This window comes from Passer montanus, unplaced genomic scaffold (assembly GCF_014805655.1).
Source record: "Passer montanus isolate IOZ18808 unplaced genomic scaffold, ASM1480565v1 scaffold69, whole genome shotgun sequence".
NCBI classification, from domain to species: Eukaryota; Metazoa; Chordata; class Aves; order Passeriformes; family Passeridae; genus Passer; species Passer montanus.
The window spans coordinates 6,818,845-6,840,551 of record NW_024372036.1 but is presented as its reverse complement, the minus strand read 5'-3'; the positions used below and the strand labels follow the sequence as shown (position 1 = coordinate 6,840,551).

Below are 21,707 nucleotides of genomic sequence, written 5' to 3'. Positions count from 1 at the left end.
TTTGCCACAACCTCCATTCCATGTTTTCCTCCATTGCTGGGGAAGAGATAGAGCTAGGAGGGAGGGAGGGGTGAAGGGAAGGTGTTTTTGAAGCTGTATTTTAGTTCTCATTACCTTGCTTTGATTTTTTTAGTAATAAATTTAATTAGTATCTCTAATTTGAGTCTGTTTTGCCCATGAGGATATTTGGTGAGTGATCTCTCTTCTTATCTCAACTCATGAACCTTTTATTATATTTTCCCTTCCCTTTCCAGCTGCAGAGGGGAGTGACAGAGAGGCTTTGGTCGGTACCCGGCATCCAGCCAGGGTCAACCCCTGTGGAGTGTTTTTCTCCTCAATACTCCTGCTTTGAAATATGCCTAGAACTAGTTCTGCTTAGAAGTTAAGGGTGTTTTTCTAAGTAGCTGTAGAATCAATATTTTACAAACCTCTGAAAGTCTTGAATTGCTTATTTTAATAAGAATATCCCAGAACACAGGAGTTGAAGTTCAAAAGTTTAGTTCAAATCATTTTGAAGTACATATTATCACTTTGAAAATGGAAATATAAAGGCAGAACACCTGACAAATTAATATATCTTCAGCAACTGATACTGTGAGATTTCACAGCTTATTTAACAGTCCAGGAACTTTTTCAAGACCAGTTAGCTTTTACAGGTGTTATAAAAGGTTATAGGTTCCATTGTTTTATTATTAAAGATCAAGAAGACCCTGAAATCTTATCTTTTTAAAACACTCAAATTAACAAAGCAGTACAAATTCATTAGATACACAGTTTGAAAGAAATTGTTCAAATGCTTAGATAATTAGTTGAATCAGGTTAGAAGTTTGAACACGTGGCACAGGGCTCCCATGGGGGCTGGCAGGAATGAGGGGAAGATATGCAGAGAACAAAAAATTCCAGCTACATATTATTACAGAGTGTCGTATCAAAGCACATAATAACACTAGCAGTGTTATCCAGACTTGGATTTATCATGGAATTATCATGGAGTTTACTAGAAGAAGAAAACTGTCAGGATTACAGAATTGGGTGCTTACTCAGATTTTTCTAGGTGAAAAAAGAATTATTTTCAGTTACAATAAAAATAATTCCATCTGAAAGCCAATACAAATGATATTCCCACACTGACCAATGACACACACATAATTATTTTATTTCTGATGCTGTGTTATTTCACCCAGTTTTGCTCAGATTTTACACCGCCTGCTCTTAAAGCCAGCCACAGCTCAACTGCAGGTCAGAAAATCCCATATACATTAGCAAACTACTGTTATGAGTTCTGTCCTTTAACAACTGCTTTAGTTCTACATTTTAAAACCTAGCAATAATTCTGAGATGATTTGACATTCTGGAACATGAATTTTTTCACCCTCATGAGCAGGAATGGCTGTTAAGGTTACTTAGATGACTTTTATTTGCTATCTTTTTTTTTTAAAACACATTCAGTTTGCCTTTAAATTGAGAGTAATATTCTTTATTTCCTTTTAATGGCAAATATAGAAAAAATTTTATTACACAGGAGGAATTTTTATCTCTCTATAACAAGGTTTGAGAAGCTGCTAGTGCATCATATAAAAAGTTATTAAAACTAAATATTGTGCCTTCTCAGAAGCTACATTTCAGAATTGAACATAAGTTTAATTATTCTTTTCTTGTAATTACAGCTAGCTTTAACACAGATTTATGAATCACACCCCACACAATGATTAAATCCTAGAATTAAATAAAATTAGTAACAAATCGATTCTTGGTTGACAATCTATACAGAAAAATTTGAAATATTAACCTAGAGACCAGCAATAACTTAAAGATCCATAACACTTGCATCAAAATAATATAAAATTTAGTTTTATATTTATTAAAAAGCCCATTCTAAGCTGCAGGATGGAATTATTTATCCCTCAAAATAGTTGCTTTAGTGTAAATACTAAATACAGGAATGACTTTAATAGCAGCATTGCCCATCTTTCTTCCTCTTGCACTCACCCTCTCATCCCACCCTGACAGAGCTGAGCAAGAGATAAGTTACCAGTAGATATGGATGAGATCTGGAAACAACACCTTAAGATGGACACTTAGAAGGACTTTACCTAAGAGACCAAAGTGGAATTTTTTAGACATGAATGTAATTCAGTTGAAAAAAAGAAATAAATGTCTATCTTCCATTTTCATTTTTTTCAGAGGATTCTTGTGGAAAACTGAAAGACAGAAACTTCCACAGACACTGAAGAGTTTGATCTGCAGCCTTGGAAGAAGCTTGGATTGATGTAAAAATAAAGTGCACACACCTTAAGAAAAATCATAAACTCACGTTTCTATAGTTGTAAGTAAGAATATATCTTAAGTAAGTAAAAAACTGTATTGGGTAAGATGGTGAAGGGTTTATAATGTAGGGGTATAATTGTATAAAGTAAGCTAAGATTTTAAAAGTCATAATAGAAGCATATGTGTGAACACGTAATAGTAGCCCACTGGATAAAAGTATCTGCAGTGCAGCAGAATTAAGTAAAGGTGATAGGTTAGAAAAGAAAAATAAACTTTGTGGCAACTGTCCATTGGATTAGAAAGTTACATATTGTCTTGGAATGAAGCACTTGTGACTACTTTGAGCTATTATGGCCCACTGCTTGCTCCTATGAAATCTCACAGCCTCTGAGACTGATGTTTATCTGATCAATAAATCATTTTTAGCCCCACTGTGGTCCCATTCCTTCATTAAAAGCAGTGACAATAACAGATTCTTGCGTTCCTTTACCCAACTCTTGTGAGTTCTGTGTCTTATATCCAACCTGGTCTGTCTGGAACCTTCCCCCAGGTGAACTGGAATTGCACACATTACCTGTTGTCTTCTTGATCAATGAAGAGCACTTCCCCTAAAAGTGACATTGGCTTAGGTGATTTGAAGCTGATACGGCAGCTCAGTTCATTAGCTGTGCCATCTGATGAAAGAACAATATTTTGTCCCTCTGGAAACTCCACAGAAAAAGGGCAAGTCCTGGTACCATCTGCAAGTTCCAGCTCAGGAAGTTTAACTCTGATTTGTGATTGCCTGTGTTAAACATAAAGAGTAGGTGTTTGTGGTCACAGGATTGCAGTAATAAAGTTAATTCATAGATTCTCACATTCGCAAAACTCTTTTACAGTTGAATACAGAATAACAACTTTAGTTCTCAAGTGCAAATCAAATGAAACTAATTTAAAAAATAAAATTCTTCCATCATTTAGATACTAGTTTGTTTTCTTTGTATGTATCTGAACATTTTATGCTGACCCACAATATCTGAACAACCAAATGAAATTTCTACTAATTGTGCTACAAAAGGCATAAAGAGTTTTCTGAAACTCAAAACTTTCATTAGTGTTCATTAAACTGCACTACTGCACAATTAAGTTACAGCAATTTATAAAATAGAAATATTAAGGGTAAATTTGTGAAGATGCTGAAGATACTTCAGTATGTAGTTATGTAGTTCCAGGTTTCAGCTCTGAAATAAGAACAGCCGTCAGTCCAGGCTCATGTGGAATCCCTTCAGTTCCAACCACTGAGCTACTGACAACAGACAAATCACTTGATAAATCAGCACAACTCAGACAAGACAAGACAATAATAATTGGAAGGTAATTTAATTAATTTACAACAAAAGGAAATTTTTGCTGTAATTATAGTATTGAAATGATATACCTACACAAGCATAGCAAGCAAATATTACTATTCTTTACTAATTACAAACAGAAAAGCTAAATCTTAAAAACTTGAATAAAACTTGAATAGTTGCAATGATAAGTTGTACTACATTATATGGAGATTACCAAAAGCCTCTATTTTAAATTCAAGTACCAGGATGAAGAAAGTGATCCAAAGAAAAATAAAAAATATATTGATTTCTTATTGAAACAAGCGGCAGGATTAAAACATTTCTGCTGTCCTTTTCAATAAAACCTCACATGGAAAGAAGGAAAAAAAAAAAAAAAAACCACACCCCTCCAACTGTTCAATTAGCTAAACCTCAAACCAATGGAGTAGAAAAAAATAAAATTACAGAAAGATTTTATGTTACCACAATGTGAAAAACATAAATAAGATTTAAATCCTTAGTATCTGGCTAAACACAACAAAAAATCCTGGTAAGTCTCTGCTGTGAATTTTTTGCTATCCATAGTAATTTTCTATTTCTGATATAAACTCATAGAGTGAAGATATCAGAAGACAGACACTTCATGAAGCAGGTACATGTGAGGAAAAAACATGGCCTTGTTGAATATTCAACAATATTAATTACATTAATTTTCGCTTAAATATACAGTTTCTTTTTCTGAGCATAAAATCAATGCTAACATTCACAAACAAATATTAATTCACTTTTTCAGAAGTGAATGAATCAAAGAATTATTCAGGATTTCTGTAAAAAATATACTTTGAGATTTTTACCTTATAAAATCCCGTGGAATGATGGTGATTACTGCTTCAGTTTCCACATCCAGAGGAACTGGCATCAGCATTAAAAAGGGAGGATGAAAATCTAATTTTGGTGACCTCAGAGTGCCAGACAATGTTAGTATGTATTGTGATGAATTATCATTTAGATGCAAGATTATTTCAGATGTGTATGTCCCAGGACAAGCTGTTGAAAAGGTTTAAAAACATATTTATAATACCATAAATACAGGAACGTAGAAGAGTTATAGTAAGAGGTTCAAGGTTGGAATTTTTGTTTGTTAAGAATTTTTTTTTATTTAGTACTGCTTTCTTTCTCAAAATGTAGTTTTAACATAACATAAATATTGTATGAGAAGAGTATTTATTAAGAGAGTTCAGAACACTTGCCTTTAGCATACCAGAAATTCACATTTTTTTAACTTGTCCGAATTTTTCTAACTTCAATAAATGAATTTATTGCATTAATATTCCATTATATAAAATACCAACACAACAGCAGAATTTTAAGGATTGTGGTCATACTTTTAATTACACTAATTGACACAGTGAATGCTTATTTTATAAAGGAGTAACTATTGGAAGCATCTGACTGCCGAGACAAGGAAAGGTCGATACCTTTAAAGTGCAATTAAATTACACTTAAAAGTGTAAGAGTGCAATTACAACACTTCAAAGATGCCTCCAAAACCTATAGAGTGGCCAAGCAGCCTCACACAAGCCAGCAGGAGATTCTACCCTCCACTCAGAGCATCTCCCATTTCACAGAATCATTTAGCTTGGAGAAAATCTTTAGAATCATCATGTCCAACTGCAACCCTAATATTGCCAAGTCCACCAAAAGAAAAGGGAAGGGATGACCAAATATTCTTCTCCAAGTGCTCTCTACACACGCATGCACTCTATGCCCAGCACAGCAGGGATAAGGATTTCCTTGTGTTCTGCCCCTTCTCGGGCATCTTGCTCCCTGCTGCAAGGCGGTTCTCTCTAAGATGGAAAAACAGGGATTTTTTGATACAGAGAACAAAGTGCTTCCTTCCACAGCTGCTAAACTATGAAAGTGACATTCTAAACCATGCAGTGCCATTTACCCAACCCTCAGTCCTTGTCACTTACTGAAGAGCTAGCAAAATCAGCAATTTTGAGGGAAAGCTAATGAAAAACTCCTGGATTCAGAAATAAATCTGCAATGATGTGTTGCAAAACAACCCAAAAAGTTTCATTGAATCTTTGAGAAAAAACACCTTTTCCTTTGATTCTCCTTGATTAGATCAGTATGGAAATATCCTCACCCAATAATTAAGATAGCAGAAAAATATGTAATTTATGTGTTTTCACGAACACATACATGTCAGGGAACAAAATGGGTCTTCTGAGATTATCTCAGATCATTACTTCCACAGCCTGAGAAAGAGCTGTCACTGTTTACATACAAAAAGAAGAAAATCTAGTGCCTTCAAAGTACTTTGCCTTTTTTCCTCCCTGTAAGAACTAATTTCCTAAAGGAGGTGACAACAGAAGAGCATCATGGATGCTGTTATGTCACCAGAATATGACCTGTAGATCCCTTCATTTCAAACCAGCAAACATGAAAATGCAAACTGAAAACCAGCTCTAAGGGGAATCTGCTGCCCTGTTGGCAACATCTGACTAATTCTGTGTTAAATGTAAATCAGCTTTAGGAGACAATACTCCTAAGAAGGCTAAAAAGATTCTGCCTCCAGGTTTTGATACAGCAGGAACACATCCTCCTCTGGCACTTTGCTCTTTCATGAAGGAAAGGTGAAAGAGCATCAGAAAAAAAGTCATGGAGATGGATGAAGAGCCAAACAGGGTATTTCTTACAAGCTTGTAAGAAAGGATGTTCTATACAAGCTCCTCCCATGTATCAGCCATCCTACAGATGGGCTGTAACTAAATATATTTCTGGTGTCCTCTTCATCCATATGTATGACAAGGTGAAGTGAAAGGATGTAACCAATAAATACCATAGAGATGGAACACAATGAAGGAAGAAAAGTACAGGAGCATATGTCAGTTCCAAAGAATGTGCATTTTTCACTAACTCACATTTTAAAATATTTGTATTATCCATAGTTTCAAAGTTAGGCAATAGTAATGTCAAACTTTTCTCATACAAATTTTCTACCTACACTTTCCATGCCAGAGAATCCCCAGCTCACCCAAAGAGCAGAACAGACAGTGCTTATCCTGCATCACTGATCATTCTGTGTGTGGATCTACACATTTACTAACACCGAAATTCAGCATAGTATGTAAACCAATAAATTATTGCTTATGTCACAAACACCAGGACAATGCAATACCATGATCATTTTGAACAGACACAAAGGCAAAACCACATGAATTCTGTCATTCATTAAGACTTGTTCATTAGTTTGGAACACCTAGGACCAGTGATTTCAGGATATTTCACATTAAATAAATTACTTAGAAATTAATGAAAATTATGTCCAGAAATGACAGCTGAAGTCAAGAATTTATTCTACTCCTCACACATTTCATGACTGCTGTCAAAGCCTGGGCTGCTGTTACCACTCTGATGTATACCACCATTAATTTCTAGTCCAGCAGATGTGAACATTTTCCTTAGGGATATTTGATGGTACTTAAAAATTTGTCAATCTAAATCTGCCAAGGACTAACAAAATCTGTAGAATTATATGGGAAATATTTTCTCTTCTCCAGGAATATCAACTCTATATTTTCAGAGTTTATGAGAAGAAAGGAAAAACACCTTCTGCTCTTCTCACCCTCTTAAGTGCCTATTATATGGTTATACAGTTCCCACATTTGTCTCCCAAAAGCACATTTGTAGTTTAGTTGCCTTGTACCTTATGATAATTCAGGTGTTACTGCATCTATACCCCTTCAGAATTAATAGCTAGCACTGAGCAATTTGCATACAGTGAAATGCAGACTTCAAAGCAGAAAAGGCACAGACAGCTAGAACTTACATGTATTAAAAAAAAAAAAATTTAAAAAAAGAGAAAGAAAATAAAAATAAAAACTTAAACTAATAGTTTCTTCACAGAATTTGTTAAATGTCACAGCTATTGAATAGCTTGCTGTTGCAGAAAGAAAAAAAGAAAGACCACACAATCAAAGTATCTAAGTTGTCATCCGTGCCCATTACACAATCATCACAGCTTCCAGCGTCTCTGAACTCCCAGTAAGGGAGCCCAAGAGCACAAATTCCTTGTAACTTCCTTTGCTGCAGATAAGTTTTTTCAAATCAAAGTTAGATATTGTGAAATTTCTTTTTAAATGTTAACACATTATACTATAAAACAGCAGAAGAGGATCGCAGTAATGTGTTCAATTCTTGAAAATCTCTATTTTTAGAGTATTTTTTAACAGTTAGCGTGATTTTACCACCAACATAAACTCTTCCATTTCATTAAACACTGCAGTTTATTATAGCATTTTGTACTCTATCATAACTGCTGCAGTATATTTAAATAAATTATCCTAGTGCACACTCAAAGTTCATTTTACAGTCTGTTCATCCCCCCACATACTACAACTTTACAGTACAAGCCTATGAAAGTGACTAGTGCCTGATGTTCATTAACAAAACTCCTGTGTGGGTTTTGATGTATTTAATGCTGTCTTACAAGAGAGAGTAATGATATGCACTGAAGGTACAGCATAAATAGGATATAAATCATGAGAAAATACTTAGAACATTGAATTAAGGGTAATTGATCTTTACAGTTATTTATGATTTTCTGTAAACAAAAGATATGGGAACACAGCAAAAATACAGATAACTTCAAATTACAGTCATTTATCAGTCATATTTATATATATATACACATCTGCATTTACACATACAATTTATCCTGTAATTCAAAATATTGGCTTTTATTTTTATGCTGTTCTCTGCTTCACAGTCTGCAACAAGCAACTCCAAGCAACATGTGCAATTAAACACTGCTCTTGCATATTCACAACATTTACAGAACCATACTTAATGCAGTCTTCTCAATTTATCATAGAGTCATGGCAAGAGTCTTATATCTCTATTTTCCTTTATTTATATTAAATTGTTTGCAGTGCTTAATTGAGGTTAGAGATTTCAGTGCTATGATGAAGAATAACAGCAACATCTTTCTTTAGGACAGGGATGCTCATCTGCTGACTCAGCATCAGATACAACTGACACATCACAACAACTTTTCTTCACCTTGACAATGCTGTAGCCCCAAAAGTACTGCACTGAAATTCTCAAAAGGGTGGGGTTCTGAGGGCATCAGTTGCATTTGCTGGTGGGATTTATCAGCTCAAGTACAGTGTTACACCCTATGAATCTTCTATATCACTGTCTACACTAAACACCTAGCTGGGAAGAAAGTAGAATCTTAATTTTCCTATTCTTCTATTCCTTTTCTGGACTTATATGGTTGATGATCATCTTCCCTTATTCTTCCAAGTTTTGTTAGAAATCTATATTACATATTTTTTTCTTAGGGACTGGTTGCCTGACCAGTCTACCCCAAAAATACCAGAGACAAGTGATTTTAAATCTTATTGAAGCAGGAAATTTCTATTCTTATCTAAATTATGTCTATTTAGAGTAAATTTTAAAAGCATTCCAAGTACCTTGGAAAGCTTTACTACCTAAGTCAGACAACATAAATGCATCTGAAGTAGCAGATACACCTATCCCAGTTCTTGATGCTTTATGTGTGAAAAACCTGATGCTTTCTATGCACAAAGCAGACTTTACTTTTCAAATAATGCAATTTCAAAGACAGTGATTCCACACTTTTTGTTTGGTCTGCAACTGTCATGTTTTCTCAGAATAAAAAATGCCCTTTAGTTGAACAAAATAAGTACTGGTGTTGATTCATCATAAAATCCCATTTAAACATCCCTATGCAAATAGCCAATCTATAGAAGAATTCGTAAAATTACTTACGAGGCCAGAAGTACACAGTAATATTGACTTCTTCATTTTCATTAATATGTCCATGGTTCTGACTAAATCTGAAAATACCATCTTCTATATTTTTGTCTGCATCATCAAAATTCAATTTCCATGTTACACCATATTCTGAGCGACACTTCAGGACAAGGTCCTGTAAATGTTTTCAGAAAAGGAATGATGTTGAAAGAGGGAAAGCAGCAAACACTGTGATACTTTTCACATTGCTTTTTCCTAAGCATTCTTTGTGCAAACACACCAGAGGAAAAGCAAGAAGAACTCAGTTTATTATATCTGTGGGGTGCAAAGATGAGTATGCCTATCTGCACAGACTAGATGCTTTCCAGTCATTCACCACATTCACAAAGAGAATACTTTCTTTCCAGAATGGAAAAACCTCATTTAAGCAAGGTAAATAGATCAAAGCATCACAGTGGGAGTGCTTAGACAAACGGAATGAGGACCTATTCCTGATAAAAATGAAGAACAGTAAGTACTAAACACATGGCTCACATCTAGACTTACAGGTGGAGATGTTGAAAATGGAAGAAGTTCACAATAGATTTTCAAAACCTATTCTTTCAATTCAGTAAAATGACAATTGAAACAAAAAAAAAATTAAATTCCTTTAGTCCAGAGTTACTCTCTCAGCTTTTGAAACATGCTTAGCTAGGAAAATACCGTGACTTAGTATTATCATTGTTTATTGAATGCACTTGAAAAAGCATTTCAAGTATTTTCATCATTGTCAAAAATATTTTTTCTAATTTCTTACCAAAGCCTTCAGGGATTAAAGACAATTAATTATGTAGTGGTATGTTCTGCATTCATACAAATTACCTGTGTTGCAAATATTAAATTTAGTGCCTTTTTTCCCTCTATTAAGCTGTAAGTCATGACAAGGAATTCTTGGGAGAGTGTCAGTTGGCACAGTCACTACCATACAAGGCACGGGGATAGCAGTTTCACTGTTTGGCCCATCATGGCTCAAATCATTTGCATCCTGGCACCATCACTGTCTCATTTACTGGTATAGGCAGATGCAGAAAATATTCAGAATTATACTATTCATATCTATTTCTTACACAATTCACGGTCAATTTCTCATAGTGCCCACATATTCTTATTTTCAGAGTTAGTACAAGCCCAGTTTTAAATTTTGGATAAAATTTATAGTGATTAAAAGACAAACATGAAATCAAAAACTGAACAAAATGACAATGAATGTCATTACCTGAGAATTCATACTCATATCATCAGTAGTGGAATGCATGTAACTTGAATGTTTTTCAAATTTAAATTCCATTGAGGAGAACTCCACAAGTGGTAGAAGCCCTATTGGAAAAAAACAATTTAAAATGTTTATACAGCATCATTTGACAAATATTTTCTCAAAGTACCTTCGCAAATTCATTGTTTCTGTACATGTTTAGGGAAGATGTTTCTCCCCTTCTTGATGCTCCCATACTATATACATGATTACTGTAATCTAACTTGGTCTTACTATGACTCCTTAGTCACATTAAAATTATTTCAATTTTATATTTTATCTATAAACAGGGTTATAACACCTCTCCTTCATATCACAAGAGTCACATGATCTTCCTTCTGCAGATGAATGCACTTACATTTCTGATAGTAACCATTAGACAAGACTTGAAATATTTTATATAAAACAGCATTTCTCCTAATTTCATAGAGCTTGAACTAAAAATCATCACAACATATGAATTTTTAAAGTGGGAGTTAAGAAAAACAGAGGTGTGTGTTCCCACAGCCTCATCTTACTTCTTGGAAACAGAACTGGAAATAAACCTAACAAGCACACAGAATCCTTTTATTAAAATCTGAACATCAGCTCCATTCCCAGTGTTGATCAATTCTCTTCTTTCTCTGAAAAACCCAAAGAATTTCCTAATCACATATATGACATTATGTAAACAACAATATCATCTGTATTTATCTAAATCATAGGCACATAAGCTCTATAAATTAATATTATTTCAAAGTAGGAAAGGATCTGCTGGAACCCTTTCACCAGCACACAACTGTGTCACTCACAAAGTCCTCAGCTCTCTCACAAACTTCCTGTACCAGGAGAACACATCACAACTGAAACTGTCAGGGAAAGGAGATTATCTACCCAACCAAAAAAAAATGTGACTTGAATTATTGAAATGTATGTCAGCTCCCATGAGGCCATTAAATTGATAGCACAAACTTCTCCTTTATACCAGTTTAGATTAGAGTTGTGTCTTTTCCAGTTGGGTTTCCTATCCCAATTTATTTGAGATTTTTCTCTTTCAGTTCTTTCTTACATACATATAAACACTTCAGCAGGGAAAATTCTTATAAATATTTAAGTAAAAGATCTCTTTTCCTTCACAAATGCTGAAACAGTTTACAAACTTTGTCTTTAAAAAAAATAAATCAGAAAACTGATTCCTGATGGATTGAAAACATATGGACTACACTGAAGTTAAAAGACAAGGCTGACTATCCCAAGATCAGGGTGATTCTCTTCTCAGGGTGAACAACCCTGTGCATAAACCACAACTATAAGATACTGATTTAGGTGCCAACCACACTGTCCCATGTAGTCTGAATCCCAGTCAACCACTACAACTATCCCAGGAAAATAAAAATTGCAAAAGCAGAAAACTTATGTGCCATAAAGCATCCAGCAATGAGAATTAGGCATATTTGCCAAATCAAAGCTTAGAACTTGCAAGATACTTTTTACTCAATTTTAGTTTTTAACGTGTTAATCTGAAATTATTTAATAAGAGTTGTCAGAATGTAATCAAATCATCAATTTTTTCTTTCAACAGTAAAAATAATCTGGCTATTTGCCTGCACCCATATGATTATCTCAAATACTGAGTGGTCAAGAAACTTATTTAGACTTCTCTGCCTCCTCCCAGACCATTAAGATACCCAGTAAGAATTTAATTTCAATACTCAAATTTTAATAGAAGCCACACTTCATTTTTTCAACAATTTCTTAGACTTGAAAATATTATATATTCACTTTTCTATTATATTATTGGCTGATACATGTACTTTGAAGAAAGTCTACATAGCAGAAATATAAATTTGTGATAAAATTTGGATAAGATTGTCAATTATCCATGAGATTTAGTGATTGCATGTATTTCACAAAGAAAGGCAAAAGGAAATAAACATTTTATTTTCTCTTCACATTACTTAAATCACTTCCACACTATAAATTTGTGACTTGGATTCATATTTTCACTTAGTCATCTGTTTCCTAATAATCTCCTATACGTATGTACATTTACCTTTATTCTATATGTTCTCAAATTACATGTATTTTAGAAACATTTAATATTAATTTACTTTTATTACAAGATCTAATAAAAGTCTCTCAGGTTTCTTTGATATTTTAAAAGATCTTAAAAGACTTGAGAAAAATAAAGGGAAAAAGTCAAATATAGACAAATCCTAATAAACTGGAGTTGCTTTTACCCCACTTTACATATTTAATTGGCCAAGCCTTCTTCAGTGTTCCCAAGAGATTTAAACATTACACAAACATCATTCTAGGAAGACACTCTGTACTTCAATCCCATGTCAAATAAAAAGTGGTTATAAATTAAAAACTGAGATTAGGAAAGCCAGTGTATTCAAATATTCACAATTTATAGATCTACATGACAGTGAGAATAAGACAGGAGACTAAACAGAACCACAAATTCTTTCTAAGAAAAGCAGACAAGAGTTATATAAGATATCAATTTCTTTGGTGCAGGCTAATAGCCTGTAAATTTGGCTATTAACAACCTCTGACAAGCCAGATGGGATGAGGGCCATTCAGAGGCATTTTAAAGGAGTTTTAAATACAGCTAGAGATCCTAGGCTTGACAGGAGAATTCTACAAAAGAGTATGACTGACATTCTACTTTTCTACACTTTTCAGAGGAACCGCTGTAATTACTGGGACTTGCATGATGTAGTAGTCTAGAAATACTAATAAATGGATAGACACAAAAAAGAGTTTTGATAAACTATTTTTCTATAAGGCAAATACAAAAAAAAAATCTCCATATCATGAGTAGGTACAGAAAGTTCTGCTTCAAGCATATTTAAAAACCACGAATCAAAACTTGAAAATTTTGCAAGTTTTCAAGAAATGCACAAATTGCATAAATTTCACAAATTCCAATAAAGCAAAGCAAAAATATCACTCCAAATCTATGTATCCAGCAGGTGTTTAAAGGTCTGGCTCACCCACCAATAGCTCTGACTTTACATTTGGGCAGAGCTGGGATGTCAGGGGGTGGCGGGAGCAGGGGGCCACCACGCTTCAGAGTCGTGGTAGGAACTGAAGCTGGAGAACTGACCCGAGGAACAGCAATTGGGAGAATGAAGTCATATACATCCACCTAAAGGAAAAGAAAATATTGTGGTCATTTTCCCAAAAAAATTATAGCTACCTCCTGAACCATCTGAACAGACGTTGCTGTTTTGGCAGAATTATTGCAATTTTGGATAATAGGATTTTCATTTATTGGAACTCAGAATCAGTTCTCTAAGTAAGCATTGGGGATATTTTTTCCCCCATTAAGGAAAAGCTCTGTGACCAAAAGCATCAGGATTATCAGCAGAGCTACAGACAAGGCTTCTGGTAAGTCACAGTGTCATATTCCACTCCTGCCACCCTCATGAATGAAAAACTGCTGGAGCCATGGCCCAAATGCAGAAGCTCATGTGAGCAAAGTGGAGGGAAAACAAAGCAACATCAGTTTTGGAAGCCTTTCTCAAAGGCTGAAGAGCAAATGTCAACCATTACAGTACACCCAGCACAAACAAAATGGGCTCTGAGATCAAAGGTGAAACATGAGCTAAAATTGAGAAACCTTGGGGAAAAAATAACTTAAAACTTTTGTGATGAAATGCCACTGAATTCTAGGAGTCTAAATTCCAGTGATTTTGATCCTCATTTTATCTGTGCTATCACATTCCCTAGTGGGGTTTCAAACTTAAAAAATTGTGTGTTTTGTACAGAATCTTCTTTTTTGACAGACTGTGCATCAGAAAGGCCAAATTTATTTCAAAAAGCACTTTCAAAGAGATCTTGCCTCTTGCTCTGTCTTTCCAAGGACCAACACACTAAGGCAGTATGTTCTCCAGGAAAAAGGTATGGATAACCTTAATAAAGGTAATAGAAAAAAACCAAACCAAATCTTCTGCACTAAAACCACTGTTAGAGTCCTTCAAATCCTGTTTTCACCTTGAAGGCCACAGAAATCTTAAAAAGGAATTAAACCTATAAAATCTTCATGCTGCTTAGAAAAAGCAGAAAAACCAGCTATATAAAGATGTTATGAATCGTTTAAAAGCTTTCAAAACCTGCAGAAAATAGTGCATCATTCTTCACTTTCATATCTGTGGTATCAAGGAAAATATATAAATGACGGGAAACAAAACCAAAAGTGTCCTAAGCCAAGGCATGAGGCACAAATCCATCTCTAACACCTACTGAGAAGCAAGCACACAGCACTGGGAGTGTGTGGTGTTCCAGCAGGGTCTGTGACACACAATTACACACGTCTGGAGAGTGAGGTGCGTGCTAAGCCTTGTGCAATTTTCTGTCTTTTTGTGCTTAGCTCAAAAGTATGGAATAAGAAGCAAGTTTTTGCAGCAAGATTACCACAGTCCCTTGTTTTATAGTGATACTTCAAATCTAATAATGATTAGATTTTATTATATATAACTGGCTTTTCAAAATTGACATTTAATATTTTTAGTAACTAAAGCCCAAGATATGTCAAAAAGCTTCAGTAAAAATCTTCTGCTTTGAATTATATACTTTTCTATTTTTAGTATCTCAAGTCACCCACATAAAACACTTCATCAAGTTACATCTTCAAAATATGTTCTTGCAACAAAGCTAATTTTGTTTAAGTTTGTTGAGATTAAAATGTTTAGTCTATTATAGATTTCATGACAGCACAGGCTGTACAAAGGAGTGCAGTCTTGCACTGCAATTGTTACTCATCAGTGCTGGTATGTTTAGGCCAGACAGCAAAAAATGGAATCCCTTTTTCCCTCTCCCAAAGCAGCAAATCAAAACCTGTTTTTCATCCCAACTAACAGGAAAATTTTGGTTTTTTCTTACTATACAACAAAGGGGTTATTTTCTAAGAACTGGCAAACGTAAGCAAATATGTGAAAGACTCAACTCACTACATGAAGATCATGATGTTCACTGAAAACCTACTTTTGATATGAAGTACAATGGTACAAATTCAAGACAAACATAATTCATAGAAATGTATTTATGTAATTGAGAACAAATCATAGATCTTTTATTCATACATTAACTGCACATTATGTAAACTACATTACAAATGAAAAATCCTTTAAAAATTCTAAGTAGAAATCAGATTATAATATATATACATATTGCTGAAACAGAATTAAAAATTCATTTCAGTTATTAGGACTTCCCTTTGCAAGTAGAATCATTAGGTTTCTTTCTATAAATATTAAAAAAACCTCTTTATTATTAATTTTTCATTCTTCAAACTCCATAATAGAAAATTCCCTTTTTTGCAAGATTACATACTTTAAAAAGTAATTACAATATTTAAAAAATAAATCCTTAGACTGTTACTGGACTTATCATTGCTTTTTATATAATTTATGAATTCTTTATACTTACTTATCTATTGAGATATTTTCCTGAAGCTGCATTTAACTTTACACACTGCAGAACATGGAAAGGGGCAGAAAGGAAGCAGCCTAGAGAGAGTTCTTTCACAAACACTCCTGTTAGTTAATATCATTATAAGAAACATTTTTATTGTCCTGATGTACATTGATTATGCATGTGGGCTGGAAAGGAGGAATCATCTACAAAGTCAGAGTCTTAGAATCAAAACACTTCAAAAGAAACTTTAAAAAGACAGGTGAGACAAAGGAGCTTTTTGTTGCATGTTCACATGGAACACCTCCAAAGGATGCTGGTCAGGTTGCCACCATAAGTTAACTCTTCAAATAAAAATAACTTTCTTGGAAACTTTCATTCAGAGGGCATCTTAAAATATCTCTTTTTTTCACTAGAATTACTAAACAAATATAAGCTGTTGGTCTTAAAGAATCTGCGAGATTAAGAAATCTTAATTTATGAAATAAGTTTGATATTAACAGTTTGGTAGCTCTGAGCTCAACACTGGAGAGCAAACACAGCTGAATGGCTTCCTGCCTTGGCCCTAAATACCTGATACAAGACAAGAAACAAAATGGGGAAAAAGCACCCCATCAAATATTACAAGTAAAATAGTGGTTTAAACCAAATTCATGGATCAAAAATAAACTGAAGCACAGCTGTCACACGGCAATCTGAGAGTAAAAAAATGTATTGTTATTTTCAAAAAACACTTTCAAAGCAGTTACTTTATCTCATTTTTACTAAGTATTCCAAGGCAATACTATATCTTAGAAAGAATAAAATTTGTTTCTCTAATTATTATTCTAATAGAGCATGTATTCTCAAGGTTCAATAAAAATTTTGCTAATTCAGAAATCATATGTGACATCTTTCTAAAATCACTGTTTTCTTTCACAGTACAACTTCCTAGGGAATTACTGGTAAATCAATAAGCTAATTTATTACTTAAAATTACATTAAAACATCTGTAGAACTTAATAATATTCTTGTGTTTCTCATATAATACCATGCAGATAGTTCAAGTATCTTGAAGCATTTGTGAAAAGGTTGATCTTAAATTTTCTTTATTTATACCTCTAAAACACAAATTCAGCAGGAATACAAGGAGATAAAATGCAATGTACATTAGAAAAAATCAGTTTGATTCAAATTTAAACCTCACTGCAAAGCCAAGAGTTTATGTCCTTCAGTTGAATCCAATAGACACTCCCAGCCTTCCCACAAATTTAACATGAGCTTTTTCTTAAGATATACTGCAATCTTTCATTCCCCCTGTTTTATATCACAGAAAAGCAGCTTCCACAATGAATAATGTAACTGCTATTCAAAGCCATCATTCAAAGCACTGCAATAAAATTAAATCTTTCCTTTGTTGTATATGGTCAGAGATGATGCAACAACAATAGCCTGTAATTCCACAGCTGCAGATTTTCCATAGAATTCACTTCTTACACGACAAATCTGTTCTTTCATTTAAAAAAGGGAGAAAAAAAGTCATTTAACAGGACAAAAAGCCCCACCAAAACACCTGCCACCTCCCCAGAACAAGCTTAAGCAATAAGTTCTGACAGGTGTGACTTGTTCCATTTATCTCAATCAAAGGCACTCCAAGGCTTCATTATTACCCAGCTGTGTATTTTGTCCTTTTTCCAAGATGCTGGAATTTGTTATTTTCCAGCAGGTTAAAAAAACAAAACAAAACAGCCTCATTTTGAATCACTACATTCCTGCACTCTGCTTTGCATGCTTTCCCCAGCAGACCCTGCAGGACCTCTGTGAGCAGAGGATCATCCTGCCTGAAGAAGCACAGACAGATAAAGATGATATAGATACAGATATAGATTATAAACATATAGATTATATCAATACTGCTTTCATTGGCAGCTCTGACTTCCACAGCCACCAAACACTAAGGTTGAAATCTCTGCAGTGAGATGCAGAGCCCTGTCACCTCTAACACCTTCAAAAACACTGCAGTAACAGCAAGGCACAGCCACACTGTCTGAGCAACATCCCAGCCTTATCTATAATGCATGGACTCCATTTTCTCACTTGGAAAACTGAAGGAACTGCCTCATCATTTTTTAAGGTTTATTTTTTTTAAGTATGCCAAGAGACTTCATCTCTAAGAGCATCTTTTGATGTCCCATGTATTAATACATATTATATTTTAGTGAGAGTTGTAGCAGCTCTTCAAAGTTCCTATATATGTACTACATTTGTTGATCTGAAGTGTTTTTTAGCAGAATTCAAGACTGCATTCAAGACTAAATTAATTGCAACCTTACATTAATAATTCAGGTAGCTTTAATAAATTTTTAAGTACATTAAAATAGTTCCATGCTTTTTTATGTTTTTAGCAGTGCTCCTGAATTATTTTTACTTTTCTTTATCCCTAGTATCCACTTTGTTAAAGAAAACATCAGCATAGTGGGGGTTTGTTGGTTTATATGGTAGTGTTGTCAGTAATGACTACAACAGCAGGAAGTTCTAGTAAAACCAGAAGGCAGACAGAAAAGAATGTGACCTGATGGGATGCAGAAGGTTTGTAGCAGCTGGGAGGTAAGCTAGGGAAGAGCAGTTATCAAAAAAACAGAGATGAGATCAGAAACAGCTGTTGCAGTGCACAGAGGCAGGAAATAGCACTTGCAACTGTGAAACCTGAAGAGAGGAAGCTCAACACACAGAGATTAGAGATTTGGGGTTTTGGTTTTTTTTCAAAACTGGAAAATCAGGAAAGAAATCTGGTGAGAAAATGTGGACTATAGATGAGACAGAATAATAAAGAGTCAGATCCAAAGGAAAATGTTTTAGGAATCAGTAACTACTGAGAGTTTCTCATTGCAGTAAGAGATGCTTGTATCTCTGACTTTTTTAACAGAACTATGTTTTTAATTAGTAGTGTAGATTACAGTAGTTAAATGAAAGAAAAGCTACAGCATCGTGGGGGCTACACACACTTCCAGATGCTGCCTGTAGTCATGGCACCCTGGGTAACTCCATTTAACATCAGTCAGTGCTCAGGGGCCAGCTGTGACAGGGCTGCAGCAGCTCAGAGGTGCTCACCTGTGAGTACCAGTGGGCTGGAAGCTGTCAGGGTCCTTGGGCATGTCCTGCCCAGCAATGAGCTGCTCCTGACAGGCAGGAACACACTGGGAGCAGAAGTGCAGCACTGGCTGCACCCAGCACCAAGGGCAGAGGGAGACAGAAGGACTCTGAGCACACAAGAAATGATACTGAAGTAAAAACATGTAATTTAAGCAACACATAGTTGGCTTTGAGGGGCCCCAAGAAAATTTCCTTTTTGCAGTTTTTATTTCCTTATTTCTGAAGGAAGTTATTTCTGTTTGCCAAAAATTATTCTTAAGACTTGAAAAACACTTAGACCCAGCGTTTGAAAAACAAAAAATAAAATCTGTAATCAATAGGTGCAATATTCTACAGCCTTTTTTGTTTGTTCTCTTTTTAGGGGTTGTTTGTTTGGGTTTTTTTTTTTTTGGCAAAAACCAATTTTTTGGGTTTTTTGAACAGTCACAAAACTGATCCCATCAAATGTAAAAATTGTTTTCCCAAATTTATACCACAATTAATGTAGACTTCCAACTGGCATAACCTTATCTTCACTTAAGCCAATGTAAACCAGTACCAAATGACAGCTGGACATGGCTCATCAATAATGAACAACAGTCCTGAACATCATGTTCAGGAGACAAACTAAATTAAACATAGAGAGCAACCTGCTATTTCAGCATTCTTCAGAAATATTAATTTACAGCAATGTCATTAGCAACATTTCTGCTTTTATTCTATCCTGCAACTTGACAAGGAAAGGAAACAGTATTAGAGCTCAAATGTCACAATGGGAAACAGAGTTACTCTCTTTTCCATTGCTTTCTTTTGGACTTTCTTTCCAAGTGGCATTGTCCCACTTTCTAAACATGGCATCCCACATGGGAACAGTGTGCAGCTGAAGTGTTATCAGCCCTGATTAGAATAACTATTTTACTTGCTTTTTAATAAAAATATTCCTATTGGTATGGTAAGTCTCTACTCTTATTTTGAGTCTCTGCTCTAATTCTTGTTCAGCTTGTAGCCTACAATGCCATACACATAGATTATCCCAAGAGCATTATCTACTCCTGAATTCCCATTACTGGCCCTTCTTACTCAATGGACAATGTCAGCATTTTCCTTTGCTGAGTTTCTCCGCTGTGATTATAGGTCACTCACGATATTCTGTAGGCACCATTTTGCAAACAATTATATACTTTCCTGACATTTAAAAACATAGAACAACTATTTATTTTCGCTTCATTCAAGGCCTGCCATAATACAGAAGGAATTTTTTTATAAATCTATTGACTCATATTCTGTCAGGAAAAATTATTTCAGAGTAGAGTATAGGCTATAAACTCAATCCATGCATACACAGCTTCCATGTGTACACAGAAGAAAACCACAACATCATCAGACACAGCCTGTAACATACAAATATTATTTGAATGATGCTTTGAACAAAGGAATTCCATTTTCTACTGCTGGGAAGGCAGGAGTGGGAGGTGGGTGGTGATGGAAATAGAATAATCCTGACCCTTTCAAGATGTGTAATATCTTTTACCTTAAGAATTAATAACAGAGATAATGCAATGGATTTATACGCTGTAGAAGTGATCCCCAGCTGCTTGTTCTGAAGATGGTTTATGATATCATACACTAAGTTTTAGCAGTTCATTGTTCCCCAAATATATGGAAACTCCAAACATTCAATTTCCAAAGCATTTTTCTAAGGGGTTGGATTTAAAATTCCCTTGAGTACTCTCTATTGACAGTTACTGCCAATAAAATGCTAATTTTCAGATTTGACAGTAACTTAAAGTCTCATATCTCAATTTTTTTCCACTCAAATAGCTCAACCAGAAAGCAACTTTTCCAATCTTATGACACATAGAAGTCATGTACATTTGCAGTTTCTTGGTCATCTGGGAATACAGGCGAGAACAGCTGCAAAAAGAAGGCAGCTGCTGGTTTGTTGAATGATTTCATGAATGTGTGGTATGACATTTCAGTGTTAGTTTACACCATTTTTAATCCATTGAGGAAGTGTGTTTTCTTTGTGTATGCAAACACTTGAAGTTATAAAAAGGTTATTTAAGAACTTGTTGTCTTAAGAATTGCATTACTAATTATACAACTATTGCAAAGACTAAAATGTTCATCTAAAGTCTCTATTCTCCCACCACAGAAATATCACAGAGCGTGATTTTAATTAACTTAATCACCACTGTTCCATAAACCTACCATTTTTGGTGTGAAGGTCAAGAAGCATTGCAAAGATGACCCTTCCTTTAAGTAAACTGAGTAGAGATAAGGCTTTGAACGAGAACGATCAATTGCTGCCAAACAAAATTCAGAATCAAATTACAGATGTTACTGCATGAAATATCAACTTTATAATAGCTGCAGTATTTTAAAGTGATTTCCAGTATCAAGAATCTACATATTTGCATGGTAAGCATTTCTCACAAAGTTACAATGGAACATAGTATCTCTCATAAGGATTCTGAAGGTAATTTTGGGCAATCACCAGCAATGTTCATGGAAGTTATTCATTTGGGAGAACA

At 34.6% G+C, this 21,707-nt stretch overlaps 1 protein-coding gene across 1 annotated transcript in view; it reads right to left on the bottom strand.

Annotated features, from left to right (window-relative positions):
• CFAP47 (cilia and flagella associated protein 47) overlaps positions 1-21,707 on the bottom strand; it is a gene marked incomplete at its 3' end in the record, with an annotated part of 64,411 nt that overhangs the window by 15,157 nt on the left and 27,547 nt on the right. Inside the window, exons 22-27 of the mRNA XM_039729334.1 lie at positions 21,385-21,479; positions 13,645-13,795; positions 10,624-10,724; positions 9,384-9,543; positions 4,433-4,625; positions 2,843-3,052 (exon numbers count right to left, since the gene is read on the bottom strand). Coding sequence (XP_039585268.1) covers positions 2,843-3,052; positions 4,433-4,625; positions 9,384-9,543; positions 10,624-10,724; positions 13,645-13,795; positions 21,385-21,479 — 910 coding nt within the window. The remainder of the gene's footprint in view (positions 1-2,842; positions 3,053-4,432; positions 4,626-9,383; positions 9,544-10,623; positions 10,725-13,644; positions 13,796-21,384; positions 21,480-21,707) is intronic.